Genomic DNA, 27974 nt, shown 5'->3' with positions numbered 1-27974 from the left:
AGAGAAAATGAAACACATCTTGGTCCCCAGGCTATGCCGGTACTGGAATGAACTTGGTGCCGGATGTGGAATGACAGCCGAAGCATTAACTGCCACGATCACCCTGATTCGGAAAGAAGGGAAAGATGCTAGGTTGTGTTCAAGCTATAGACCAATTTCTTTGCTGAACAGAGACGTCAAGCTATATGCAAAAGTGTTGGCGAATAGACTGAAAGAGAAAATGACAGCATTAGTGCACCCGGATCAGGCAGGTTTTGTCCCCGGCAGACAGTGTAGGGACAATGGGGTGCGGGCGGTGTTACTATCGGAATTCTGCAAACAAGGTGGGCCCCCAGCTCTATTCCTGTCAGTTGATGCTGAAAAAGCATTTGACAGGGTAGACTGGGGGTTCATGATAAACACTTTGAAAGCCTTGGGGTTTGGTCAGAGGTTTATTTCTTGGGATAAGGTCCTCTACAGTAGCCCGGCAGGGATGGTGAGAGCTAATGGGGCTTTATCAAAGCCCTTTAGGATGTCCAATGGAACAAGGCAGTGCTGCCCTCTTTCCCCGCTCTTGTTCATCTTGACCCTCGAACCCATGTTGTCCGCTATTCGCAATAGTCCCGATTGTAGGGGCGTTAGGGTCGGAACAGAGGAACACAAACTAGCGGCTTTCGCCGCCGACGTCCTGTTTTTCATTACAAACCCCAGAATAACTCTCCCCAATCTGCTGCAGATCATCAGGAAGTATGGAGAAGTCTCGAATTTCAAAATAAATGCTAGGAAATCCGAATGTTTAAATATTAATCTGGCCAACCAAGAAAAAGAGCACTTAGCTGCAGTCTTCCCCTTCCCATGGAAGGGGGAGATTAAGTACTTGGGGATTAAACTAGCCAATACCTTTAATAAACTGTTTCAAAAAAATTTTATTCCCTTGTTAGATGACATCAGGCAAGAAGCGAGAAGACTTCGTACCAGACCCCTCTCGTGGTTTGGGCGAGTAAACACGGTCAAAATGAGTCTAACGCCCAGAATTCTGTATAAATTCCAGATGTTGCCTATTCCCCTACCAAGATATTACTTAAAAGCCCTTAGGAGCCTAATAAGTGTAGCTGTCTGGGGTGGCAAAAAACCACGCATCGCCCACGCAACATTAAGTAGGGGGGAAAAAAAAAAAGCGGAATAGCATTACCAGACTTCAACAGATACTACGTTTCAGTAGTGTTGTCACGGATCACGGAATGGTGTAAAAAAGAAACGGATAAGCGCTGGGTTCACATTGAGCACCTGCTGAGTAACACGAATTTAGGACAGTCACTCTGGAACCCCCCAAAATTCAGAGCACTTAGCACGAACACATCTTTATTAACATATAACACATTTAAATATTGGGACACGATTCACGCTCAGTATAAATGGTCATATAACTCACCACTGATACACATGAAAAATAATGTTTTTTTTGAACCGGGGAGGTGGGAGGGAATTGGCTGAAAGGAGACTTTATTCAATTAAAAAATTTTATAAACAAGGGGCAAATACGCACATTTGCGGAACTGAGTCTGGAATCCGATCTATGGGTGATGAATGGATGGAGGTACCTCCAGCTCTCCCACTTCATTGAGAGACTACCGAAACCTCTCAGGAGTATGGAGGAGCTTAGACCGTTCAAACAGCTTTGCACGAAGGAGCAGGCAGGCGGGGCGATAACTCAAATATATAAGATCCTGGGAACGGAGCAGGAGCTGGAGGTGCCTCCATACATCAAAAGGTGGGAGCAGGAATTGGGGTCACAATGTAATAAAACTGTGATAGATAAAATCTTGAGGATGGCCCATTATTTAGCTGTAGACACTAGGAGTGCAAAAAGTCACTATAAATGCTTTGCAAGATGGTATGCCACCCCACACAGAGTAAGCAAAATGGATAAGACTAAGACAAATACTTGCTGGAGGGGTTGTTCAACCCCAGGAACAATGGCCCATATTTGGTGGGAGTGTCCTACCATTAAAATATTCTGGAACACTTTTTACATATCAATGTGGATTTGTATTAGGAAACATCCCCGGTGGGAAATGTATTGTTACGAAAAATGATAAATAAAGATTTAAAAAAAAAAAAAAGACAATGTGTTGGGTCTCTGTGTATATTCTGTGTCCAGAAAAGCATATATAATGACCTTTTTTGTTTGTTTTTAAATGGCTCTTTGTGCCACGATTTATTTGTGTTTGTAAAGCTGGCCATAGTTGGTTCAATGGAGACCGGATGAATTTTGATCCATCTGTGGCCACTTCCGCTTCACTGGGCTTGTTGGAAAATTTTCTCGATTTTCTCGATCAGCAACTGCATGAACTATTTTGGAACAATGTACCAGGCCATGGTCTCACTAAGGTTGATTTATAGAAAACCTGCTCACCCCTTACTACCTCTACAATTCTTTTTGTAGAATTCCTGTCAATTATTTTAAGCCTACCTGAGATTGCTTACATTTAATAGCAGCTAGGGATATAGGGATAAATATGCAGTGCTTTGGTGCATACTATTTTGCTGCACAAGTATGCAGTGACACGCTGCAAACAACGGGCAGCAACAGCAAGGACAGCAAGTGTAGGTTGTGCACCCAAAATAAAAAAAAATTTAAACTTAGCAGAAAACAAATACAGATAATCATGAATTAAAGGAAAGCCAAATATAAATGAATAAAACAAAAAAGACTGTGGTAAGGGGAGGGAAGGGAGTTGCAAGCAGCTAAATTGTCGCTGACATACACAAATAAGTCCTAAGTAGGACTGTTTGGGTCTCTTAACTTTTTTAAACATCATTTTAAAGAGACACCTTTCTGACATTGTGCATGCATATTACATGATGTTCTAAAGCTCTGCAAAACCATTCATATAAATATTTGTGTGCACAGAACTGGAGTATAATGTAATTTGTTCAAAAGTAAAAACAATAATGTTGAAAAAAATTTAAACATTTTCTATCGACAGATGGTATTTCTTTCTATGATACTTGTTTCTTTCTGCATACAACTGAGTACCGTTATTCAGGAAAGCATCAAAACCTACTTTCAAGACATATGGAACTGTTTGGAGGTATGCCATGCACTGATATTTTTTTCTGCACCAGTAGACAAGTTGATCTAAAATCCTCTGGCTTGTAAAAATTAGTGGGCAGTATACAGTAAATATCATTCACGTGTTCATCAATTCATATTCAAGACCACAATACAGTGACATCCAATTACTTTACAACTACTAATCAGACTAAAATGCCTGCTTAAACCTCTGCTTCTGTGCTATTCAAATAATTTAAAAACAGCAAGTAGATTTGAGCTACATGGCTTACTGTGCTTGCTTGCAGCTTGGCACCTCCATTATTACTGCCTTTATCACTGTACCAGCCAAATCAAAAACAATGGCAGCATGGTGCCTAAGGAGTTAGGACCCTTGCATTGTTGAGTCAAGTTCTGGTTTCAGTCCTTACTAAGGGCCTTCTATGCATAGAACATATGTATTATCCTCATGTTTGCATGCTCTTCTTCTGTTTACTCCCACAATCAAAACTTAGACCTGTAGGTTCATTGTCTTTAATCAGATTTTCCCAAGTCTGTATAAGTCTGTATATACCTCACAAATACTTAATTTACAAATTAGGGTCTTTGGCATTGATGATATCATCTGCACCTTGGCAGAAAACTGGCTGCAGGAGCATACCCAGAGAGTAGCGATTAAGGGCATATCGCTGAATGGTCTGGAGTGATGAGCTGGGTGCCCCATGGCTCTGTTCTGGGACCAATTCTGTTTAACTTGTTCATAAATGATATAGAGGTTGGAATAAATAGTTCAATGTTTGCTAATGATACAAAGCTAAGCAGGGCAATTACTTGACAACAGGAGATAGCAGCTTTACAAGAAGACCTAGTTAAAATAGAGAGGTTGTCAGCTATATGGCAGACTGGCATATGTACATTTTGAAATCTTGGTGTCGCACTTCAATTTTCACACTCAAACATTTGTACTGCTGTCTGCTGTATTCTCATTGGGGAGATTTTCTTTCACTTCACAGCTGGAGGTAGGTTTTTAAAAGGTTAGTGCTTAAAAAACATTATACATCTGAAATATGCAGTTCAGTTTTGGGCACCAGTTCACAAAAAAGTATATAGGAGCAGTGCTGTGTCTTGGCCTAGGCCACCAAGGCCCAGGCCTAGGGCGGCACTGTGCGGGGGGGTGCGGCAAAACCCCCCCCCGAAAATGGCAGCGGCGCCCTCTTCCCGACTCCCGCACAGCAGGGAGTACAGCTTAGCAGTGCAGTGCAGTGGCGTCCCGGGTGCCGTCAAGCCGCCCCTCCGTAAAGCTGTGATTCTGTCTCTGATTGGCCCTCTGCTGTGGCCAATCATGGGGAGGAAAACAGCGGTCAGGAAGCTGGGCGGCGGCACGGTAAAACCAATGAGAGCCGCTCTCTCTCTCTTCTCCCTTCGGCTGACAGAAAGGGGAGGGGGGGCGAGCGGGGGAGTTCTCTGGTAAATGGAGCAGCAGATCTGTGACAGGGAGAGGAGAGATGCGGGTTGTCTGTGTATCTCCCCCGCTCGCCCCCCCTCCCCTGACAACCCGCATCTCTCCTCTCCCTGTCACAGATCTGCTGCTCCATTTACCAGAGAACTCCCCCGCTCGCCCCCCCTCCCCTGACAACCCGCATCTCTCCTCTCCCTGTCACAGATCTGCTGCTCCATTTACCAGAGAACTCCCCCGCTCGCCCCCCCTCCCCTTTCTGTCAGCCTAAGGGAGAAGAGAGAGAGAGCGGCTCTAATTGGTTTCCCTGCGCCGTCGCCCAGCTTCCTGACCGCTGTTTTCCTCCCCATGATTGGCCACAGCAGAGGGCCAATCAGAAGACTCTGGGGGGCATCATGGGAAAAGTAGTCCCTGAAGAGTGGCGGCCCCTGTGTGTCCAGACATGCTACAGCCCCCAGCATGCATGCACTCTGCTGAGGGGGGGTGTTAGAGGAGAAAAAGAGAGTACTGTGCTGGGGGAAGCCAAAGAGGGAGCCACGCTGTACCCGCACCACCATAGAGCCACGCTGTACCCGCACTACCATAGAGCCACGCTGTACCCGCACCACCAGAGAGCCACGCTGTACCTGCACCACCAGAGAGCCACGCTGTACCCGCACCACCAGAGAGCCACGCTGTACCCGCACCACCAGAGAGCCACGCTGTACCCGCACCACCAGAGAGCCCCGCTGTACCCGCCCCACCAGAGAGCTCCGCTGTACCTGCACCACCAGAGAGCCACACTGTTCCCGCACCACCAGAGAGCCACGCTGTACCCGCACCACCAGAGGGGGAGAAAGATAAAGCCACTGCCAGGGTACAGACATGCTACACTACTGACCAGAGTCAGCCTGGGCAACCCAGAGTGAGTGAACGTCCAGCCGGAGGGATCACTGTTGCAGTTTCACTGGGTCTGGTAAGAGCCTGTTGGCCATTATTCATTACTGTTCCCAGGGACTGAGCCATTAGGAAGTGCCTAACCTGATATCCTCTAGGCCTTGTTGACTGCCATAATGAACTCCAACGCTGGGCCTCCAGTCAAAAAATTAAGGGGGATGACACAATTTTTACAGCTCCAGGTGACACCAAAGCTAGTGACGCCACTGTCCTGGAGCCCACAACAAGTTCCGGCACTGAGCTTCGGTAACTGGCAGCCAGAGTGCGCTAGCGTGGGCACCCAGGACATCTGCCACCCGGGGTCCCACAAGCGGCGATCGGCTTTCCGTAGCAGCCGCCACCTCTCTCCCCACTGTCAGCCACACACACTCCTCAGCTCCTCCTCCTTCTCAGCTCCATGTCAGGGACTAACCCGCAGGAGAACTAACATCTATGGCCAGCAGAATCCTGTATCAATTAACACAAATTCTCCAGCACTAATGCGAACACCTGCACGCCAAATCACACACACCACGTGAGAGACTCCAGGCACCAAGCATACTATTTAAAGCATGTTGCAGCAGTCACCAACTGCTGCATGATCTTCAGCTTCCTGTGTATTCCTCAGTTCCTGTTCCTGTTGTCTTGGATTATCTGCTAAACGACCCGGCTTGTCTTGACCTATCTGATCTGTACTTACCCCGGCTTGACCCTTGGCTCGTTCCTGTTACTCCGCTCTGATCTGCTGCACCGTGTATGACCCCTGGCTTGTTTTATGGACTTTGCTACTGTTTGATCCGCTGCACCGTGTATGACCCCTGGCTTGTTCTATAGACTTTGCTACTGTTTGCTGTCCTGTGTATGAACCCCGGCCTGGCTCCTGACACTGCTCCTGGTACTTCCTGCTGTATGATCTCATCTGGTACTTCCGAGGTACCCCTACCTAGCAGTCTACCCTGCTCGTCAGCTGCCCACCATTGGACTTCTCTGCTTCATCTCAGCTTGCCGCAGCCAGCAACCCCTGCCGCTTTGAGTATAGCTCCCCCTGTACCACCTCCAGGGGGCGCTCTGCACTTAGTCGCAAGGGAAGCTCTCCCAGCACTTCAGCCTCCGATCAGGTACGTGATAGTATCATGCAGCCAGTAACGTCAGAGGCTGACGGAGGTGCTTCCCTGCTCAAGACTCTGTGCCAGCAAGTCGCTACGCTGACCCAAGCAGTGACAAATCTACAAGGACATTATTCCCAGTTGGAGATTCACATTCAGAACCAAGCAATGTCTCCTATGATGATTCCACCCCCTGAACCAAGGGTACCTACTCCGGAGCGCTTCTCTGGTGACCGAGGGAAGTTCCGAGCATTCAAGGACACCTGTTTACTTTACCTGGCCCTCCAACCAAGAACCTTTTCCATAGAAACTGTTAAAGTGGGATTTGTTATTTCCCTGCTGTCCAATGAACCCCAGTCCTGGGCTCATCAGTTACTAGAGCAAAAGGATCCCGCTATTAATTCAGTGAACTTGTTCTTTGAAGCTATGTCCAGATTATATGATGATCCACAACGTATGGCTACTGCTGAGGCCGCCCTTCATGCCTTGCGGCAAGGGCAGCGCCCTGTAGAGGATTATATCGTGGACTTTCGCACCTGGGCTGCCGACACGGGGTGGAATGAGGCCGCTCTCAGATTCAAATTCCGGCTCGGCTTATCTGAACTTGTCAAAGATGAACTTGCACGAGTAGAGTCCCCAACCACTTTAGAAGGACTCACCCAGCTAGTCGTCCAAATTGATAGGCGCCTGTGGGAGCGACGGTCTGAACGATGTGCACGATCCTTCCGGCCTTCTTGGATGACGCCCACAGTTCCAGCTGTTCCTGCACCCGTCACTCCGTTCACGTCCAACAAAGGGCCTATGCAAATTGGCGCAGTTCGCTCTGCTCTGACCCCTAACGAGAAACTTCATCGCCGGCAAGCTAACCTATGTTTCTATTGCGGAGATCCCGGACATATCCGTCTCAACTGCCCAATAAGGCCCAGTAGATCTCCTTTCCGCAACTCTACTAGCCTCCAAGTCCCGAAACCTTCTCCAACTCATCTTGTTCTCCATATCGCATTACAGTTGGCAAGAGGAGAGGTCAGACTTCCAGCAATAATCGACTCCGGGGCTTGCAGTTGCTTTTTGGACATTTCCCTGGCTAAAGACTTTCAGATTCCACTTCGGAGGAAGGAACATAAACTTAAAATTCACTTGGCTGATGGTTCAACACCGCAGTTTGGGCCTGTTACTCAAGAGACTTTGCCTATTCTCACCATGATTGACCCAGGCCATCAAGAATTTCTTTGTTTTGATGTTCTTTGTTCTCCTATGTTCCCTGTAATTTTGGGACTCCCTTGGCTACGGGCACACAACCCTCAGATAGACTGGAACACAGGGAATATCGCTTTCAAGTCAACTTATTGCCACCAGCATTGTATCATACCTGAACCTGTAGCACCTTCCAGTTGCCTTACCGTCCAGCCAGTTTCCAATTCTAGCCAAGACGTCCCTCCAGTTTACCATGACTTTTTAGATGTCTTCGATAAGAAAAAAGTGGACACTTTGCCACCTCATCGTTCTTACGATTGTCCAATCGAGTTGCTGCCTGGTGCAGAGATCCCCTTTGGTCGAATATTTCCACTTTCAGAGACTGAGCTTGAGACTTTACGTCAATATATTGACGAGAACTTAGAAAAAGGATTCATCCGCCCATCATCATCCCCAGCTGGTGCTGGAATATTCTTCGTGGAGAAGAAAGACCATTCCCTCAGGCCTTGTGTGGACTACAGGGAACTTAACAAAATCACGGTCAAAAATCGTTATCCTCTCCCCCTGGTTCCCGAGCTTTTTCAGAGATTCCGTTCTGCCCAAGTCTTTACTAAGTTGGACTTACGAGGCGCCTACAACCTTGTGCGCATCAGAAAGGGGGATGAGTGGAAGACCGCCTTCAGAACTCGTTTTGGGCATTTTGAATACCGTGTTATGCCTTTTGGACTATGTAATGCCCCAGCAACCTTTCAACATTTTGTAAACAACATCTTTAGAGAATTCCTGGATCATTTCCTGATCGTATATTTGGATGACATCCTCATCTTCTCTGACAGTCTGGAGTTACATAGAACCCACGTCCGGAAGGTACTATCTACATTGAGAGAACACAAGCTCTATGCAAAAGCAGAAAAGTGTCAATTTGAACAGGCATCCATACAGTTCCTGGGCTTAATTATTTCTACATCAGGTATAGCTATGGACCCTCAGAAAGTATCTGCTATTCTGGAGTGGTCAGCCCCTACCAACAAGAAAGGTATGCAAAGATTTGTGGGGTTCGCTAATTTTTATCGGAGATTTGTTAAAAACTTTTCTGGTATTATTGCCCCCATTACCCAGCTCACTCGCCAGCATACCCGTTTCCAGTGGTCCCAGGAAGCCCAAGAAGCTTTTGATAAACTAAAGGCTCTATTCACCTCGGCCCCCATTCTACAACATCCAGATCCAGCCCTGCCCTATGTTTTGGAGGTCGATGCATCAGAAGTCGCCATAGGGGCTATCCTGTCACAACGCCAAGGCCCTAAAGCTTTACTATACCCTGTAGCCTTTTTCTCCAGAAAACTAAGCCAACCGGAAAGGAATTATGATGTGGGGGATCGGGAATTACTGGCAATAAAAGCTGCTCTGGAAGAATGGCGATACCTACTGGAAGGCGCAGCTCATCCCATCATGATATTCACCGACCATAAAAACCTTGAATATCTCAGATCTGCCAAACGACTAAGACCACGGCAGGCCAGATGGGCCTTGTTCTTTTCGAGGTTTAACTTTCACCTTACTTACCGTCCGGGGTCCAAGAATGGGAAAGCGGATGCCCTCTCACGCATGTTTCCAGAAACTCCAGAGACTGTGGCCCCTAGTACCATCTTGTCCCCTCAGAATTTCCTTTTAGTTCAACCTGATCTAAGATCAACCCTTGAACAAACCTCTGCTCAATGCCTCGAATCCGAAGGATCTGCATTCAGAAGGCAGGAAGGACTCCTGTGGCACGGGGACAAGATCTTCGTTCCCATGGGAGCCAGGCTTCAGGTCCTCAAGACCTTTCACGAACACCAACTTGCCGGCCATTTCGGGATTCATAAGACTACTGAGCTGATTCAGCGATCCTACTGGTGGCCTAACCTGAGGCAAGATTGTAAGGATTTCATAGGCTCCTGCACAACCTGTGCCAGAAGTAAAGGAAGCTGCACCCAAGCCTGGGGTTTGCTAAGACCACTACCTATCCCGGACCGCCCCTGGAAAATGTTGTCCATGGATTTTATTGTGGAGCTGCCCCCATCTGAAGGCTTTACCACTATCCTGGTGGTGGTCGACCGTTTATCAAAGATGGCCCACTTCCTGCCTCTACTAGGCACACCTTCTGCCATTGATACAGCACATGTCTTTATTAAAGAGATCGTAAGATTGCACGGCTTGCCAGACAGTATTGTATCCGACAGAGGAGTACAATTTACTTCAAGGTTCTGGAGGGCTCTCTGTAAAGCTTTGAACATTGAAATCTGTTTGTCTTCTGCCTATCACCCACAGAGTAATGGCCAGACGGAGAGGACGAATCAGACACTAGAGCAGTACCTCCGCTGTTTTTCTACCTTCTCTCAAGATAACTGGGTAACCTTGCTGCCATGTGCCGAATTCGCCTATAATAATTCGGTACACGCCTCCACCAATCAGTCTCCATTCTGGGCAAACTATGGATTCCACCCATCCTTCTTGCCTTATGTCACTCCAGAAGCAGCGGTACCTGCTGTACAGGACAGATTAACTTTCATTCAAGAAAATTTACAGGTTCTTCAAGAAAACATGAAAAAAGCACAGGAGGACTATAAAAAGCATTATGACAGGAAGAGGAAAGGTGATCCAGTTCTGAAAGTAGGGGACAAAGTTTGGCTCTCCACATTGAATCTTAAATTGTCTTGCCCCTCCCGGAAGCTGGGCCCAAGATTCATCGGTCCCTTTGCGATTAAGAGAGAGATTAATCCTGTGGCTTTTGAATTGTCTCTGCCAAGCTCTTACAAGATTCACCCAGTCTTCCACGTCTCGCTGCTCAAGCCAATCAGTACTGGCCCCTTCTCTGGAAGAGAAGATCCTCCTCCACCTCCAATCACAGTGGGTGAAGAAACGGAGTTCGAGGTGGAAATCATCCTGGATTGTCGAAAGAGAGGTAGACAAATTCAATATTTAGTGAAGTGGAAGGGTTACCCATCAGAGGAGAGCTCTTGGGAACCCGCAAGTAATGTTCATGCCCCTAGACTGCTACGTGAATTCTTCAGAAGATATCCGGAGAAGCAAGCCCGCCTGGGCATCCGGAGGCTGCCCCTTGGGGGGGGGGCACTGTCAGGGACTAACCCGCAGGAGAACTAACATCTATGGCCAGCAGAATCCTGTATCAATTAACACAAATTCTCCAGCACTAATGCGAACACCTGCACGCCAAATCACACACACCACGTGAGAGACTCCAGGCACCAAGCATACTATTTAAAGCATGTTGCAGCAGTCACCAACTGCTGCATGATCTTCAGCTTCCTGTGTATTCCTCAGTTCCTGTTCCTGTTGTCTTGGATTATCTGCTAAACGACCCGGCTTGTCTTGACCTATCTGATCTGTACTTACCCCGGCTTGACCCTTGGCTCGTTCCTGTTACTCCGCTCTGATCTGCTGCACCGTGTATGACCCCTGGCTTGTTTTATGGACTTTGCTACTGTTTGATCCGCTGCACCGTGTATGACCCCTGGCTTGTTCTATAGACTTTGCTACTGTTTGCTGTCCTGTGTATGAACCCCGGCCTGGCTCCTGACACTGCTCCTGGTACTTCCTGCTGTACGATCTCATCTGGTACTTCCGAGGTACCCCTACCTAGCAGTCTACCCTGCTCGTCAGCTGCCCACCATTGGACTTCTCTGCTTCATCTCAGCTTGCCGCAGCCAGCAACCCCTGCCGCTTTGAGTATAGCTCCCCCTGTACCACCTCCAGGGGGCACTCTGCACTTAGTCGCAAGGGAAGCTCTCCCAGCACTTCAGCCTCCGATCAGGTACGTGATACTCCAATGTTCTAGTGTACACAGCCAGGAGGAGAAGGAGCCACAGAGGAGGGACACGACTTCAGTGCAAGAGCCACGCTTCTGCTCTGAGGTCTGTGTATAGTTTACAGTGGAGGGGGACACAGTAACCGGGAAGGGGGCAGATAACAAATGCACACATGGATGAGGGGAGGGGGGGTAAGGGGATATGTGCTGGGTGCTTTGGGAGGGGTCTGATCCTCCCCTCCCAAAGCAACCAGCACATATCCCCTTACCCACCAAATGAAAAGATGCTGCATGCCTCTCTGTACTCTTCCCGCGGCGTCCCTCTGTCCTCCTCCAATGAAGATGACAGGGCGGATCTTTAAAAGAAAGGGGTGTGGCCTTGACAGGAAGGGGTGGGTCATATTTAAATTAGGGGGTGCGCAAGCTCAGTCAGGCCTAGGGCAGCACAAAACCTAAATACACCACTGTATAGGAGAACTAGAGAAAGTGCAGAGAAGGGCAACCAAACTGATGCGAGGGAATGGAGGAGCTCAAACTAGCTAAACTGAATTTATTCTCCCCTGAAAATAAGTGATTAAGGGGAGATATGATCACCAACTTACAGTGGGGCAAAAAAGTATTTAGTCAGCCACCAATTGTGCAAGTTCTCCCACTTAAAAAGATGAGAGAGGCTTGTAATTGTCAACATAGGTATACCTCAACTATGAGAGTCAAAAAGTGGAAACAAATCCAGACAATCACATTGTCTGATTTTTGAAAGAATTTATTTGCAAATTATGGTGGAAAATAAGTATTTTGTCAATATCAAAAGTTCATCTTAATACTTTGTTATATATCCTTTGTTGGCAATGACAGAGGTCAAACGTTTTCTGTAAGTCTTCACAAGGTTGTCACACACTGTTGCTGGTATGTTGGCCCATTCCTCCATGCAGATCTCCTCTAGAGCAGTGATGTTTTGGGGCTGTCGCTGGGCAACACAGACTTTCAACTCCCTCCAAAGGTTTTCTAAGGGGTTGAGATCTGGAGACTGGCTAGGCCACTCCAGGACCTTGAAATGCTTCTTACAAAGCCACTCCTTTGTTGCCCGGGCAGTGTGTTTGGGATCATTGTCATGCTGAAAACCCAGCCACGTTTCATCTTCATTGCCCTTGCTGATGGGAGGAAGTTTGCGCTCAAACCTCCTCAGGGAGCGTGGCTGTGACGTATGACGCTTGAGGCCGTACGAGAAAGTGGTGATCCGATATAGTGGCGAGGCACCGAGGAGGGGGTGAGAGCTGAGGTTTAACGCCTGCACACCTCGGGTTGAAACTATATTCTTTTTGCTGGCTTGGATTTTGTAAAGTGTGAGTGGATAAGTTGAAGAGTGATAGTGTTTACAATAAATTGGTTATACTGTTTTACACTATTGGAGCACTTTATTATTTTACATGTGGAGCGATTCCTACATACACTGGTGGATATCGGTTTGCTGATTTAACCCTTTCTATGTGGTTATAAAAGCGCTTTAGCCTTGTACGCAAGTGTAGGCATTTGGAGTTGGTGAGTGCATTTCCTAAGGGAGTGGGATCACTGAACACTTTGGTGTGGTGGAAGAAATCAAAAAGACACAATTAGTCAAGGACTTTCTTTATGCTTCAATATATGGACATTTTGTTTGTTTCATGCACTCACAAATGTCACAGGGTGTTTAATTATTTAAACAATTTTTTTGCACCAGCTATTTTTCATACACCAGATTGTTTTCAGTATTGTCTAAATCGGACAGCTCTGAGAGAGCGCCACTGTTTTTTTCCTTTTTCTAATTATTCACTATTTTGATATATTAGAAGGTTAAAACACTGTTTCACATAGTTGAGGTATACCTATGATGACAATTACAGGTCTTTCTCATCTTTTTAAGTGTGAGAACTTGCACAATTGGTGGCTGACTAAATACTTTTTTGCCTCACTGTATATAAATACATAAGTGGTCCATATAGTGAACTTGGTGTAGAGGTATTCACTTTCAGATCATTACAGAGGACAAGGGTGCACTGTTTATGTCTGGAGGAAAAGAGATTTAAAGTGGTTCTAAAAGCAGGTGTGTGTTTTTTTTACCTTAATGCATTCTATGCACTAAGGTAATAAAACCTTCTGAGTCCAGCCCCCGCCCCAATACTTACCTAAGCCTGATGTGGATGCAGCGTTGTGCCCAAAAGCAGCATCGCTGCTCTCTCTCTTTCTTCTCACTGGCTCAGAGGCACCAGTGGGAGCCATTGGCTTCTGCTGCTGTCAATCAAACCCAGGTAGGGGGAGCAGGGGGAGGGGCCGAGCCACACTGTATGTGTAAATGGACACACAGACCGTGGCTCAGGAGCGAGCCTGCATGAGTGCCCTCATGCAAGCAGCTTGCTATGGGGTACTCAGCAGGGGAGAGGAGCCAGGAGCAACGGTGGGGGACCCTGTGAGTATAGGGTTCTAAAAATGGAAAACATTTTCTATTTGTCTGTTTTTTTTCTGTTGGTTCAACTTGACTAACTCTATGACTAAGCCCCAGTGGGTGGGGTGAAACATGTCAGAGGACATGGCGTGTGGAGTGGTGCAAGGCTGAGGCCAGCTTATACTTGTTAACCCACACCCAGGGTTGAGCGGCAATTTTTTTTTTTTTTCTTAAGTCAACCTGACTAACTGTAACATTTAAAAACATTTATCTTATGCAGGTATCAATAATCGTGTTCAGCCTGTGTTATTTCATCTGTCGGTTCTACTATTTCATGTTTGTTGTTGACCTTATTGATCATCTTCAGAGAGGTTTTTACAGACTATTCATAAATTTCAGCTTGATAGCTGATTATGAAAAGGTAAGATTTTTTTGCTACATATTTAGCCTCTTGTTATGCTGATTACAGAAAACAGTGGATAGTTTTATAATCTAAGCTTCGGGGCCATTTTATCTAAGCAAAGTGCATAAAAAAAGTAAATTCAATGCATTCCTTTTAGGCCGGGTTCACATTTGTTTGTGTCTGCTTTTGTGCATTTTTTTTAACATGCATTGTAGTATAAATAGTCATTATTCTATTGGGCTTCAGAGGGCATGAAAATGCAGAGAAAATCAGACATGCTTAACCTTTACCAGTGCAGTGGAACGCAGTGCACAAATGTGAATAGCCTTTTTGGATCTAATGTATTTTTATGACACATGCATTTTTGTGCATTCCAAAACACACAAAAAATGGATGGGTGTGAACCAGGCCTAAATTTTGAAAGCGAAAAACCAGGGACTAAATGAAGTGGTGATTTTGTAAATGTTTGTAAAACTCTTTTTTGTGGGAGGCAATCACTATATGCAAACAGATGATTAAGGATTGTTATATCCTCCTTTTTCCCACAACAATCTAGGTTAGGGAATAGTAGTTCTGTTGCAACTAAAGGAATTTCAATTTAAATACCCAGGTTGTGAGGAGTCTTAAAGACTGGATTGGAATGTCAGGCAAAGAGTGAGATCGGAACCCTTTATTATACACTGAAATTGTTACTGATAGCATCATCACGTGTGGATGGCTGTGTATCTCCCCTGCCCCTGACTGTATCACCCTGTGCTACAGTCTATGTTGGCTAAGAGAACCAACATCAAAAATACTTAATTTTGAATAATATTAATATGTTATAAACAATTAAAATATATGTGAATAATTTACCTGATAAAGATTATTTTGTATTCTTATAGTGGTTTCGACGTTTGCATGGGATAATTTTATTTTTCATGATAATTAAGTTATTAAAGATACTACATTATTATAGAATGATGGCTCCTTGTATAGCTCGATTTCACCTTTCTTGCTCCAACTCAACATTGATCATGGTAAGTATATTCTTCACTTATTATACCTTGAATAATCACTCTAGGACTAGCAACATTTCCAGTCTTGACTTTTACTTTGTAGCCAGCTACTTAGGCACCCCCTTTAAATTGACCAATTTTTTTTTATCGGTCACTTCTTTGTCTTCAGAGTGCTGTCTTTATTCCCTTTTTTAGCCCATGTAATATCACAGTGGCTAAAAAAATCTTCTTTCCACCAAAGCTGAACATGCATATTTTTGTAACTATTGAAAAAAAGCTTGTTTCCAGACCTCAATAGGGATATTTTAGTAACGCAAATATGCTGTTCACTTTGCAAAAGAAGTTGAACTATGCATGGGAATTTGACCCAGAGGTGAAGATCTGCTGATTTCCAACATCCAAACACGTGCAAGCAAAAATGCTGTGTTTTTATTTTCCTTAAACGTGATTGGGTATTCTTTGTAAAGTGAAACTTCAGCACATTCACTAAGCTCTGAGGAAAATTATCTTGCGAAGTGCAACAGTTTATTTGCATTTACTAAATTAATTCCACTTCCTGCTTCTGACTTCAGGCCGCCTAGGTGACACCTCCTCTCCCCTAGACAGGACCCTCCCTCTCTGCAATCTTCTGGGACACGTCACAGGTCCCAGAAGATTGCCTGTCCACTCAGAGAGCACAGCGCGACTCGCACACGCATAGTGAGCGCCAAGTTGTAAAGCCACAAGTTGTCATGGCCAAGTGCCCACATTTTCTATGGCGTCACATTGGAGAGCAGGAGGAGAGGAACGGGGCTTCGGGCGGCCGCATCGCTGGACTGTAGGACAGGTCAGTATCTACTTATTAAAAGTCAGCAGCTATACTTTATGTAGCTGCTGACTTTTAATAAACTGAAAAAAGCCTGGAACTCCGCTTTCAAATACAGGTATAAAACAAACAGAAATTGACTATTATAGTTTCCCTTAATACAGACATTACAGGTAATGTCAATTAGCCACTAGATGGCATTCTTGCATGAATGATGCACATACCGGGCAGCTAGTAATAAAAGTACATACTGATTGACATGTCACACGCTGTACTAGCTCAATAGCCATAGGTAAAGTGGGTTACCTATTGTGGGAAATGCAGTATCATGTATGACCTGTTAAACATTAGGGAAGTTAATAACACAACATTTTCTAAATGGGCTAAGGTTAGCAGCAGTGTATCGCTGGAATCAGTGCCGTGCCCAGTTCTTTCCAATGTGTTGATTAATGATTTGTATTTGTTGTATTTTAAGATTGGAGAACAGACATGTAAAGTTGACTTAATGAACATGCTCTAATATCTTTAATGCCGCGTACACACAATTGGAAATTCGGCCAGCAAAAGACCGATTAGAGCTTTTGGTCGGAAAATGCGACCGTGTGTATGCTCCATCGGATTTTTTCTGGCCAAATTCCAGCCAGCAAAAGATTGAGAGCATGTTCTCAATTTTTCGGTTGGAAAAAGTTCCTATCTGAAAATGCGATCGTCTGTAGCAATTTTGACGCGTACAATTCTTACGCATGCTCGGAAACAATTAGATGCATGCTTGGAAGCATTGAACTTCATTTTCTTGGCTCATCATAGTGTTGTACGTCACCGCGTTCATAAAGGTCGAAAGTTCCGTGAACTTTTGTGTGACCATGTGTATGCAAGGCAAGCTTGAGCGGAATCCCGTCAGAAAAGCCATCATATCTTTTTCCGACCAAAATCCCGATCGTGTGTACGCGGCATGAGGCCAGTAAAAAGATCTGGCAAATGTAATTTGTACAAAGGACAAGGGAAGTAAGTTACTCATGAAAAAATACATTTTTTAATAGTATAGGAAGGGGTTCTTAGAGTAAAAAGTTGAAAAGATATATAAGATATATTACTGATCCCGAGAATTAAAGTGATACTAAAGTCAATTTTTTTTTTCTTTAAAAAATAACCATGTTATACTTACCTGCTCTGTGCAGTAGTTTGGCACAGAGCAGCCTGGATCCTCCTCTTCTCGGGTCCCAAGATGGTGTTCCTGGCCCCTCCCTCCTACCTGAGTGGGGGCACCCAAGCAGCTGCTCTGTGTGTCCAATCAGACACAGAGCCGTGGTTCGGCCCCACACCCTCTTTCTCCTCATTGGCTAACTGACTTTGACAGCAGCAGGAGCTAATGGCGCTGATGCTGTGTCTCAGCCAATCAGGAGGGAGAATCCTGGATGACCTACGCATTTGTACATATTGCTGGATCGAGATGGGGCTCAGGTACGTATTAGGGGGGCTGCTGCACACAGAAGGTTTTTTTTATCTTATGCCGCGTACACACGAGCGGACTTTACAGCATACTTGGTCCTGCGGACCGGAGTCCGTCGGACAATTCGATCGTGTGTGGGCTCCAGCGCCCTTTTTTTCCCCAAAAGTTCGACGGACCTAGAAATGAAACATGTTTCAAATCTTTTCGACGGACTAGAAGCTAGAGCAGCTATTGGCTACTGGCTATGAACTTCCTTATTTTAGTCCGGTCGTACGTCATCACAAATCCGTCGGACTTTGGTTGATCGTGTGTAGACAAGTCCGTTCATTCGGAAAGTTTGTCGTAAAGTCCGTCGAAAAGTCCGCAGGACAAAGTCTGCCGGTAAAGTCCGGTCGTGTGTACGCGGCATTGGTGTTACTAAACCCACAACAGTAAAATCAGTCTGTATATGAGGTAAAGCATGGTAGTTATACTTACTGTGGAACCTAAGGGGTAGTTGCCAGTAGCTGGTTGCATTGTGTAAAAAAGGCTGTTTGATCCTTTCTTCTCTTATCCTTCCCTGCTTCCACTGTCCCCAATCCATCTCCTGATAGAACAGAGGCTAGGGGACAAGCTGCACATGCTCAGATTGATGTGTATTGCTAGAGAGTTCGTTTTTTTTTTATCTTGGGAGGGTGCGTGTGATCAGCACAGGGCTAATCAGCACTGTCCAGACAAAGGGGTCATGGGTCCTGCAGCCTCATAGGACAGGGGAGAAAAACTCCTCCAACAATTTTTAACCAGACACTGATAGAAGTCACAAGACTGCTCTAACTGCTAGTTATTTTTAAACTATTGCATTTCTATGCTCTGTGTACTGTGGTAGACCAAATATAGTGAATGTAGAGTGCAGGGTTTAGTAAAACTTTAATGCATAGAATGCATTAAGATACAAAAAACCTTCTGCTTTACAGCCATTTTAAGCTGACTGCCCTTGGGGTCTCCTGTGTGGCTACATTGAAAATTATTATACAGTTCTAGGTCCCCTGGACCAAAGCTGCAGAAGTTGAACTTGACAGCACTAGGGTCGCAGGTTCAAATCCCAACCACGACACTACTTGCCTGGAGTTTGCATGTTCTCCCTGTGCCTGCGTGGGTTTCCTCCGGGTACTCCAGTTTCCTCCCACATTCCAAAGACATGCTGGTAGGTTAATTGGCTCCTGTCTAAATTGGCCCTAGTATGTATGAATGTGAGTTAGGGACCTTAGATTGTAAGCTCCTTGAGGGTAGGGACTGATGTGAATGTACAATATATACATAAAGCGCTGCATAAATTGACAACGCTATATAAGTACCTGAAATAAATAAATAATGGATAGATAAGTATCATGGGTATTTAACTATTTTCCTTTTTCTTTGCAGCTCATAGGGATTGTGTTCATGCTGTGCTATTCATCTCTGGGACATATAATCATTTCCTCTGATCACTATCCTTTCACTAATGTGCTACAGTGCATCCAGACCACTTTTGCACAGTTCTTCAGAATCCATACATCAAAACATATACATTTATTTAATGTCCAGGTCAAATGTAACCAAGCCTGGGTGGCTGGATTATATGGAATACTGTTTTCTGTTTTTATACTTCTATGGACTGGATTGGTAAGTATAGAAGCCCAAGTTAAAAAAAATGATTAAAGCTGTCACAATTTTTAGGTGATGAAAAGAAGATCTCCCTGCTAAGCAAACAAACAGTACTTACCTGTCTCGCTGCCCGCTCTGTCGAATTGCTGCATTGACAAAAGACCCTTGCTGAAAGATGTTCTGCAATTGACACATCTGCTTTGACTTTCTGGAAGCTTTTTATCTTTAAAAAATAGGGACAACAGCTTTAAAATGGTATTCAACCCAAAAAGCAAATATTTATAATTTTGCAGCTTACCAATTCTTAGATGTGATGACTGCATTTGTTTTTCTTTAGGCTTTATTTGCACCTGGTGATCCAGCCAGTAAGTCTGTCATTTTTCAAAAGAACAAGCTGTCCTGCAGATGTAGAGAGTTGAAACAAACTGTTTAACACTAACAGGGGTGCTTACAATGATAAGCTTTTATTTATGTAAAACCTTTATCCCAAAATGAAAAACCACTGTTGCTGTAACAACTTAAAAAGTGTTAGCTGGAGTTTGACTTCAATTTGTTAGTGTAGCTAAATTTGCTAGTACATCTAACACTTCCCTCCCCCTCAGACTAACAATGCTGCTGTCCAAGAAAACAAATGCGGTCACCATATCTAGTGATTGGTAAGGTACAATATATTACATTTTGTGGTTTTGGATTTAATACCACTTTAACTTGTACTAGCAAAGTGTGCTAGATCCTAGAAAGATTACTTTAGAATGGTGTGTTTTATTTTACTGAAATTGTGGTTAGTTATGTAACTTATATAGTATTTTCTAATGCCTTAGTGTAAACAGTGTTTTAGTAAGTCTTCAGAAACATGATGAAGGGATAGTATAACATTATGACTGCCTGAAAATTACACAACTGTGGAGGATGTTTGCTCATGCACATATAATAGGTTAGCATGGTCATCTGGAATGCAGCATATAATTGTAAAATGTTGATATTTGCACATGGCACATCAAAGATGTGTATGGCATGATGTGATGCCTCTGTCCTGTAGCTCTTCGCATGTTGTTAATGCATTCTGTATCCTATGCTTACATCCCCTATATTTATGACAAACTAAATACCGCTGTGCTGTTAAAGACTTTTTTTATGCCCCATGTATATGAGGCCATATTAATGCTGCAGTTTTGTCACAGGGTTATCCTCGTCCCTAATATTTTTGAGCACATGGCACTGCAACAACCAAGCAACTGTAGTTCACTAGATCCTAGATTGCCATCTTGCTCACATAGACCAGAGAAATGTAATGTAATGGGACTTTCTGTAGTGTTCCCTTTCCTTATTGGTTTGGGCAATTCATGGGCATGTTTTGGTTCCTTAGCTTGGGGCCTATCAGGGTTAGTAAGTGAAAGCCTCTAGACATCATCTCTCTTGGACACCATGTGAGCAATCAAGCCTTAAATATGCAATAGCAGAGTGGGTAAATCTTAACACCGAGCCACTGGATATATGCATCACTGTGTTGTTCCGGGGAGCTTCATTGACAGCTTACATTCAACCACTGGCAATCAAGAGCTGGTACGATGGTCTCTCAGTGACATCAGCACTGGGCATCACATCACAGTGCTGCATAATAGGGGACCCCTTTTACTGGCCTTGGGTATCACAGCCCTCTTAACCACTTAACCAGAAGGTTTTACCCCCTTCCTGACCAGGTCATTTTTTGCGATACAGCACTGCGTTGCTTTAACCGACAATTGCGCGGTCATGCGACACTGTACCCAAATAAAATTGATGTCCTTTTTTCCTACAGATAGAGCTTTCTTGTGGTGGTATTTGATCACCTCTGTGGTTTTTATTTATTTGCGCTATAAACAAAAAAAGACTGACAATTTTGAAAAAAAAAAAAACAATATTTTTTTACTTTTTACTTTCAGCTATAAAACATACCCAATAAAAAAAATTTTTAAAAATCTAATTTCTTCATCAATTTAGGTCAATATGTATTCTGCTACATATTTTTGGTAAAAGAAAATCCCAATAAGCGTATATTGATTAGTTTGCGCAAAAGTTATAGCGTCTACAATCTATGGGATTTTTTTTAATGGAATTTTTATTCATTAATTTTTTTTACTAGTAATGGTAGCGATCAGCAATTTTTAGTGGGACTGCAACATTGCGGCGTACAAATCGGACACCTTACTGATACTTTTGACACTGTTTGGGGACCAGTGACATTATTACAGTGTTCAGTGCTAAACAAAAATGCACTGTTACTGTACTAATGACACTGGCAGGGAAGGGGTTAACATTAAGAGGCCATCAAAGGTACAGGTACGTGATTTTTGCGCTTAAGGGCCGCTTTGACGCAGTATATGTACGTGGGGCAGTCCTTAAGCGGTTAAAAAAAGCTGGCTCCTGGCGTCAACAATGGGTTAAAGAATTTTATCACAAGTGCTGTACAAGGTACAAACACGGTTGTGGTATCTTGTGGTGTCTACAATGGGATTTTTACTGCACTCCCCTATATAATGCTCTCACATGCAATGGTGTATTTAGGTTTTGTGCTGCCCTGGGCCTGACTAAACTCATGCACCCCCTACTTTAAATACAACCCATCCCTTCCTGTCAATGCCACACCCCTTCCTGTTTAAGACCCGCCCTATCATGTGTAAACCACACCCCTTTTCTTTAGGCTCCACCTTTTCCTCTTAGAGCTCCACCTCTTCATCTTTGTACATTAGCACACACAATCACACACCATTCACTCCATACTTATATCAATCACTCATCATAGGCCACCAGTGCAGCCTATCAGTGCCTATCAGTGGCTATCAGTGCAGCCTAATCAGGGACCACAAGTACAGCCTATCAGTGCCCATCAGTGCAACTTATCAGTGCCCATCAGTGCAGCCTAATCAGTGGCCACCAATGCGGCCTCATCAGTGACCATCAGTGCAGCCTCATCAGGGGCCACCAGTGCACCCTATCAGTTGCCATCAGTGCAGCCTGTCAGTGGCCACCAGTGCGGCCTCATCAGTTGCCATCAGTGCGGCCTCATCAGGGGCCACCAGTGTAGCCTATCAGTGGCCATCATTGCGGCCTCATCAGAGGCCACCAGTGCAGCCTATTAGTGTGGCCTCATCAGGGACCACCAGTGCAGCCTAGCAGTGCCCATCAGTGCAGCCTCATCAGGGGCCACCAGTGCAGCCTCATCTGGGGCCACCAGTGCAGGCTCATCAGGGGCCACCAGTGCAGGCTCATCAGGGGCCACCAGTGCAGCCTCATCAGGGGCCACCAGTGCAGTTTATTAGTGCATTCTCATAAGGGGCCACCAGTGCCATCTCATCAGTGCCTTATCAGTGCAGCTTAAGAGTGCTGCCTCATCAGTGGCAGTCAGTGCAACCCATCAGTTTCATAATATCACAGTTTAGTGTATATGAATTATGTATTGATTATAGCACAGAGCACTTTGCAGTACATTAATTTTCACTGAATATGGACTGTTTAATGGCTTTGCATTGATTTCAGCATGGAGCACTTTGCACATGCTGCAATCAATGCAAACTCATTAAACGGTCCACATTCAGTGAAAGTTCATGTACTGCAAAGTTTGCAGTACGTGAACTTTCTCTGAATGTGGACTGTTTAATACATTTTTAGCACAGATCGCTTTATTGCAATATGATCTGTATATTCATTTAATCCATGCTAAGCACTCTATATTGGTTGGCTACTTGGCATACGCACATGATGACTTACAAAAGTAATAGTAATTAATTGTACCTGCTGTCCTGCCTGTGGCCTGGGTGTTCCCATCATCTTCCATCATCTTCCATCATCTTCCATCATCTTCCATCATCTTCCATCATCTTCCTTCCTCTCTCCTCCTCCTCCTCCTCCTGAGCCTTGTCAGTAGGGTTGCCACCTCATCCCTTTAAACCCGAACACCTATGAATTACACACGTTCTGAGGCTAATTAAATGCTGATAAGGCACCAAGTGAGTTTAATTACCACCTTAATCAGCCACAGAACCTATGTAATTAATATGTGTTCGGGTTTAAAGGGATGAGGTGGCAACCATACTTGTCGGCCTAGGCTAAGACACAGCACTGCTCACGTGTGATATCATTACATTACATGTAAGAATATCAGTGCTATATAAAGAACAAAAAATAGAATAATTTTGAGAGGAGCGCCTCTAAGAGGAGCTATACTATATAGAGGTAGCTACAAGAATCTTCTCACCTGGTGACTGTTAAAACACATGTTTGTAAAACAACATTGCAAGCTTAGTGTAGTATAGTAGTGAAGTCCACTTCTCTATGTAGGTTTCATGGTAGATTCCCTGGTGCAGTTGCCTCTTGGCAGTTATCATACCCTGGGTAGAATGAGAGGCAACAGAACAGTTCGCTCTAGGTGGCTGACTACTGACTCCATCTTGGGTTCCCTGGTGCAGATACCTCTTGGTTGAAATGAAGAGTCGGTCATATAGGTAATGAATGAAAGTCTGTTATGAATATGTAGGACACGTTTTGGAGCAGTAATGCCTCTCCTTTGTCAGGAATGGGACAGAACCATCAGGTGTATTCATTGTAGAAATAACACTTTTTTGCTCCCCTGATTTGCTGAGAATAATATCTAAATGATACAGAACTCTTTTTAAATGCTTTCCACACTGTTTTCAATTGAAATAAAGTACATAACAATTTTAAAAATATGTAATTACTGATGATTTTTGTCTATGTTGATCGATTTGGTCTCTTAATTGTTATTTATTTTTTGACTGGCAATATTTTTATATATTTAATAGTTAAAAGGAGTCCTCAGTTCAGTAGCAAAATATTCTAAAAAAGTTCATCGCAGCAAACAGTTTGTGACATTTAAAGAAGTTATATCTCATGCAAGAGAATTGATACTTTCAGTTGTTGATCGACACAGACAGAAGAGCACAGACAGCATTTCTATATCTGGAAATGTAAGTGACTGAATACTCCAAATGACTTACGGGGCAGCAATAAACCCTCTAAGTTTGGAATAATTTCTGCATTTGTTTAGTTGGCAGTTATGCTCAATGTTTTCGTATTCCAGTGACATGGCATTGTGAATGCTTTTCCTTTACCAGTAAGCGCCACCTATTTTAGGGGATAGCCCAGCAAAATACTGATGATGAATTAGGTCAATGCAATAAACTATTTAACCATCAAAGTACATGTATCCAAAACCAGTGTCTTGTTGTTTAGCTGCTGCCCATTTTTAAACTTTTTGGGGAGTGTTATATTGTACAGGTAATTTTATTTTTGTTTTTTCACGTTTTATATATTTTTTTTTATATAGGTAAAAAAAGTTTTAAAATATTGAATATATCCCCTGTATTAATCAGGTCTAGGAGGTCTAAAGAAAGAGGCACAGATTCTTCACCTGCAAGCAGATTTTGCTTCAGCAGGACAAGGTGGTGGTCAGGCCTTTTCTTTCTGGTAGTTTGAATGGGCTATACAGCCAGAGTACACAGAGAAGGTCATAACCAAGCCTTCTTCAACCTCCAGACACAGAGCAGCACATTTTCATCAGCAACTATAAATGTGACTTCATCTTCCCCCTCCTGGCTTTGCCCACAAGCTGGCATGGAGGAGTCAGCTGAATTATTTTAGCACAGCATGAGGAACTTGATGCAGGAGGATGTTAAAGAATCCTTATTATTGGATGTTTAGAAAGAACAGTCCTAAGTGAATGGAAGTCTGACAAGGAGTTTGAGAGGCTTACATTACAGCACATCAAGCAGCAAAGAGGGTCAATATAGGTGTTATCCTTACTGTATATCTCCTAACTCCACCCCCATGTCCAGCAGCATCCTTGACTAGGCAGGTGTCTCTTCCATAGCACATCTTCCTGTTAGTGCATTTTTTGCTTCCTCAAGGTAGAGAGTAATGGTAATTTCTATTGGGTTATATGGGCATAATGTATGGTTATCACCCTGTTAGTGCATTTTACATTTGCTTATTTTAATCTGATAATCTTTTTTTTTTAAGAATTTCTATTTGGATGAATTTGAAGACCTGATAGATGAGCTTCTGTTCCGACTAAATGCCATATCAGACAGCCTTCATCATTCACTTCCTGCAAAATCACATAGTTATACTGAAGAAGAGGATGATCACAATAACTTCGATACTTGCTCCAATTCCTCTTTTAAGCAAACAGCCACAGAGGTACAATATAACAGGATATATGAGTGTAAAGATTTATGTACTATACAAACACCAACCTAGTGACCAAGCAGGGCACTGTAGATCTTGTTTATGAAACCAGACTGAGAAGCTTTTAGCTGTGGTGCAACACATTATTTTATTGGTGTATGCTTTACAGTTGGTTTACAGGTAAACATTATAACTTACTACACCATGTAAGGTATCAAAGTGCATTCTGCTTGGTAATTCCGAATACATTGAATGCATTTCTGCCATGTGACAGATGATAACAATGATACTGCAAAACTCATAATTAAACAATGTAATGCCAACATTCTAGTTGACCCAGCTTTATTTAATGTTCAGATGAACACAGTGATACAGTATCTCATAATTATCTTTAGTTTGGTTGTGTGAGGTTGAATATTCTTGATCTGTTCCTTAGTCTACAGTATTGCTTTGCGAATCATGTCTACAATTATCAAATCTTTTCAATAAACCAAGTTTAAAAAAAGGTATCAGAAGTGGTACGCTAGTGATTAATTGAGGAAACCTGTATGAAATGTAGAAATGTTTTAATGTTCACTTAAAGCAGTATTAAACTGAAAAACAAAAATGCATGGTATTGCAGTTTATTAGTTCCCAGATGTGGTGGCTGATTATTTTCCTTTTTTAGGCTTTTTTTCCTTTTACTTTCACCTGGTGATCTGGCCAGTAAGTCAGTTGTTTTTCAACTTCCTTTACCAGACCAAGCTGTCCAGCAAAAGTGGAAGTTAGAAGGATGAGGCAAGCCATGTAGCACTGACATGTGCTTACAATGGTCAGCTTTTGTTCTTTTTAAAAAAAAAACTTTTATACGAAAAGGAAAAAACTTGCTGTAACCCTCTTCCCAGATTGACAATGCTACTGTCCAAAGGTGTGCAGCATAAAGACACCCTAAGACAGGAAATATGTTGCTGGCCAGATCACCAGGCAAACATAAAAAAATAAAAAAGTCTAAAACAAGAAAACGAATGCAGCCACAACATCTACGTTTGTAAGTTGCAGTATATTACAATTGTATTTTTTATTTATTTTTTGTGTACACCCCTCACATTTTTGTAAATATTTTATTATATCTTTTCATGTGACAACACTGAAGAAATGACATCTTGCTACAATGTAAAGTAGTGAGTGTACAGCTTGTATAACAGTGTAAATTTGCTGTCCCCTCGAAATAACATAAAACACTCAAGCGTTAATGTCTAAACCACTGGCAATTAAAGTGAGTACACCCCTAAGTGAAAATGTCCAAATTGGGTCCAAAGTGTCAATGTTTTGTGTGGCCACCATTATTTTCCAGCACTGCCTTAACCCTCTTGGGCATGGTATTCACCTGAGCTTCACAGGTTGCTACTGGATTCCTCATCCACTCCTCCATGACGACATCACAGAGCTGGTGGATGTGAGAGACCTTCCGTTTGAGGACGCCGCACAGATGCTCAATAGGGTTTAGGTCTGGAGACATGCTTGGCCAGTCCATCACCTCTACCCTCAACTTCATTAGCAAGGCAGTGGTTGTCTTGGAGGTGTGTGGGTTCGTTATCATGTTGGAACACTGCCAGGTGGCCCAGTCTCCGAAGTGAGGGAATCATGCTCTGCTTCAGTATGTCACAGTACATGTTGGCATTCTTGGTTCTCTCAATGAACTGTAGCTCCCCAGTGCCTGCAGCACTCATGCAGCCACAGACCATGACACTTCCACCACCATGCTTGACTGTAGGCAAGACACACTTTTCTTTGTACTCCTCACCTGGTTGTCGCCACACACGCTTGACACCATCTGAACCAAATAATTGTTTCTTGGTCTCATCAGACCACATGACAGTAATCCATGTCCTTAGTCTGCTTGTCTTCAGCAAACTGTTTGCAGGCTTCCTTGTGCATCATCTTTAGAAGAGGCTTCCTTCTGTGACAACAGCCATGCAGACCAATTTGATGCAGTGTGCGGTGTATGGTCTGAGCACTGACAGGCTGACCCCCCACCCCTTCAACCTCTGCAGCACTCATACGTTTATTTCCCAAAGGATATGACGCTGAGCACGTGCACTCAACTTTTTTGGTCGACCATGGCGAGGCCTGTTCTGAGTGGAAGCTGTCCTCTTAAACTGCTGTGTGGTCTTGGCCACCGTGCTGCAGCTCAGTTTCAGGGTCTTGGCAATCTTCTTATAGCCTAGGCCATCTTTATGTAGAGCAACAATTCTTCTTTTCAGATCCTCAGAAAGTTCTTTGCCATGAGGTGCCATGTTGAACTTCCAGTGACCAGTATGAGAGGGTGAGAGCAATAACACCAAATTTAAGAAAAGAACAAAATATTACAGCGCGCACATGCAAAAAAGACATTTACCTCCTGCAAGGCTTATTTAAAACACCTAGACATTTCAAAAAACATTATAAAAAAATATGGGGTTTGGTCATACCATATTGCTATATGGTGCTTTAGCCCACTTACTGCGACAAAGTACCCCATGATTTAGTGGGTCCTACACTTCCACAGACTGGGAGATCCTGCTTCTCTGAACCATGGGAGCAATACACTCCTCTATATGGGAG

At 43.8% G+C, this 27974-nt stretch overlaps 1 protein-coding gene across 3 annotated transcripts in view; it reads left to right on the top strand.

Annotated features, from left to right (window-relative positions):
- Positions 1-27974, top strand: part of PKD1L1 (polycystin 1 like 1, transient receptor potential channel interacting) — a 412276-nt gene that overhangs the window by 358336 nt on the left and 25966 nt on the right. For all 3 annotated transcript variants that reach the window (XM_073630682.1, XM_073630680.1, XM_073630681.1), the window contains 6 exons: positions 2970-3074; positions 14210-14350; positions 15217-15351; positions 18987-19226; positions 24008-24172; positions 25224-25403. In XM_073630682.1, coding sequence (XP_073486783.1) covers positions 2970-3074; positions 14210-14350; positions 15217-15351; positions 18987-19226; positions 24008-24172; positions 25224-25403 — 966 coding nt within the window. The remainder of the gene's footprint in view (positions 1-2969; positions 3075-14209; positions 14351-15216; positions 15352-18986; positions 19227-24007; positions 24173-25223; positions 25404-27974) is intronic.

The sequence above is a fragment of the Aquarana catesbeiana genome, linkage group LG05 (assembly GCF_042186555.1).
Source record: "Aquarana catesbeiana isolate 2022-GZ linkage group LG05, ASM4218655v1, whole genome shotgun sequence".
NCBI classification, from domain to species: domain Eukaryota; kingdom Metazoa; phylum Chordata; class Amphibia; order Anura; family Ranidae; genus Aquarana; species Aquarana catesbeiana.
Note: the sequence above shows the minus strand (reverse complement) of the source record. Positions and strands in the feature narration are given on the sequence as shown.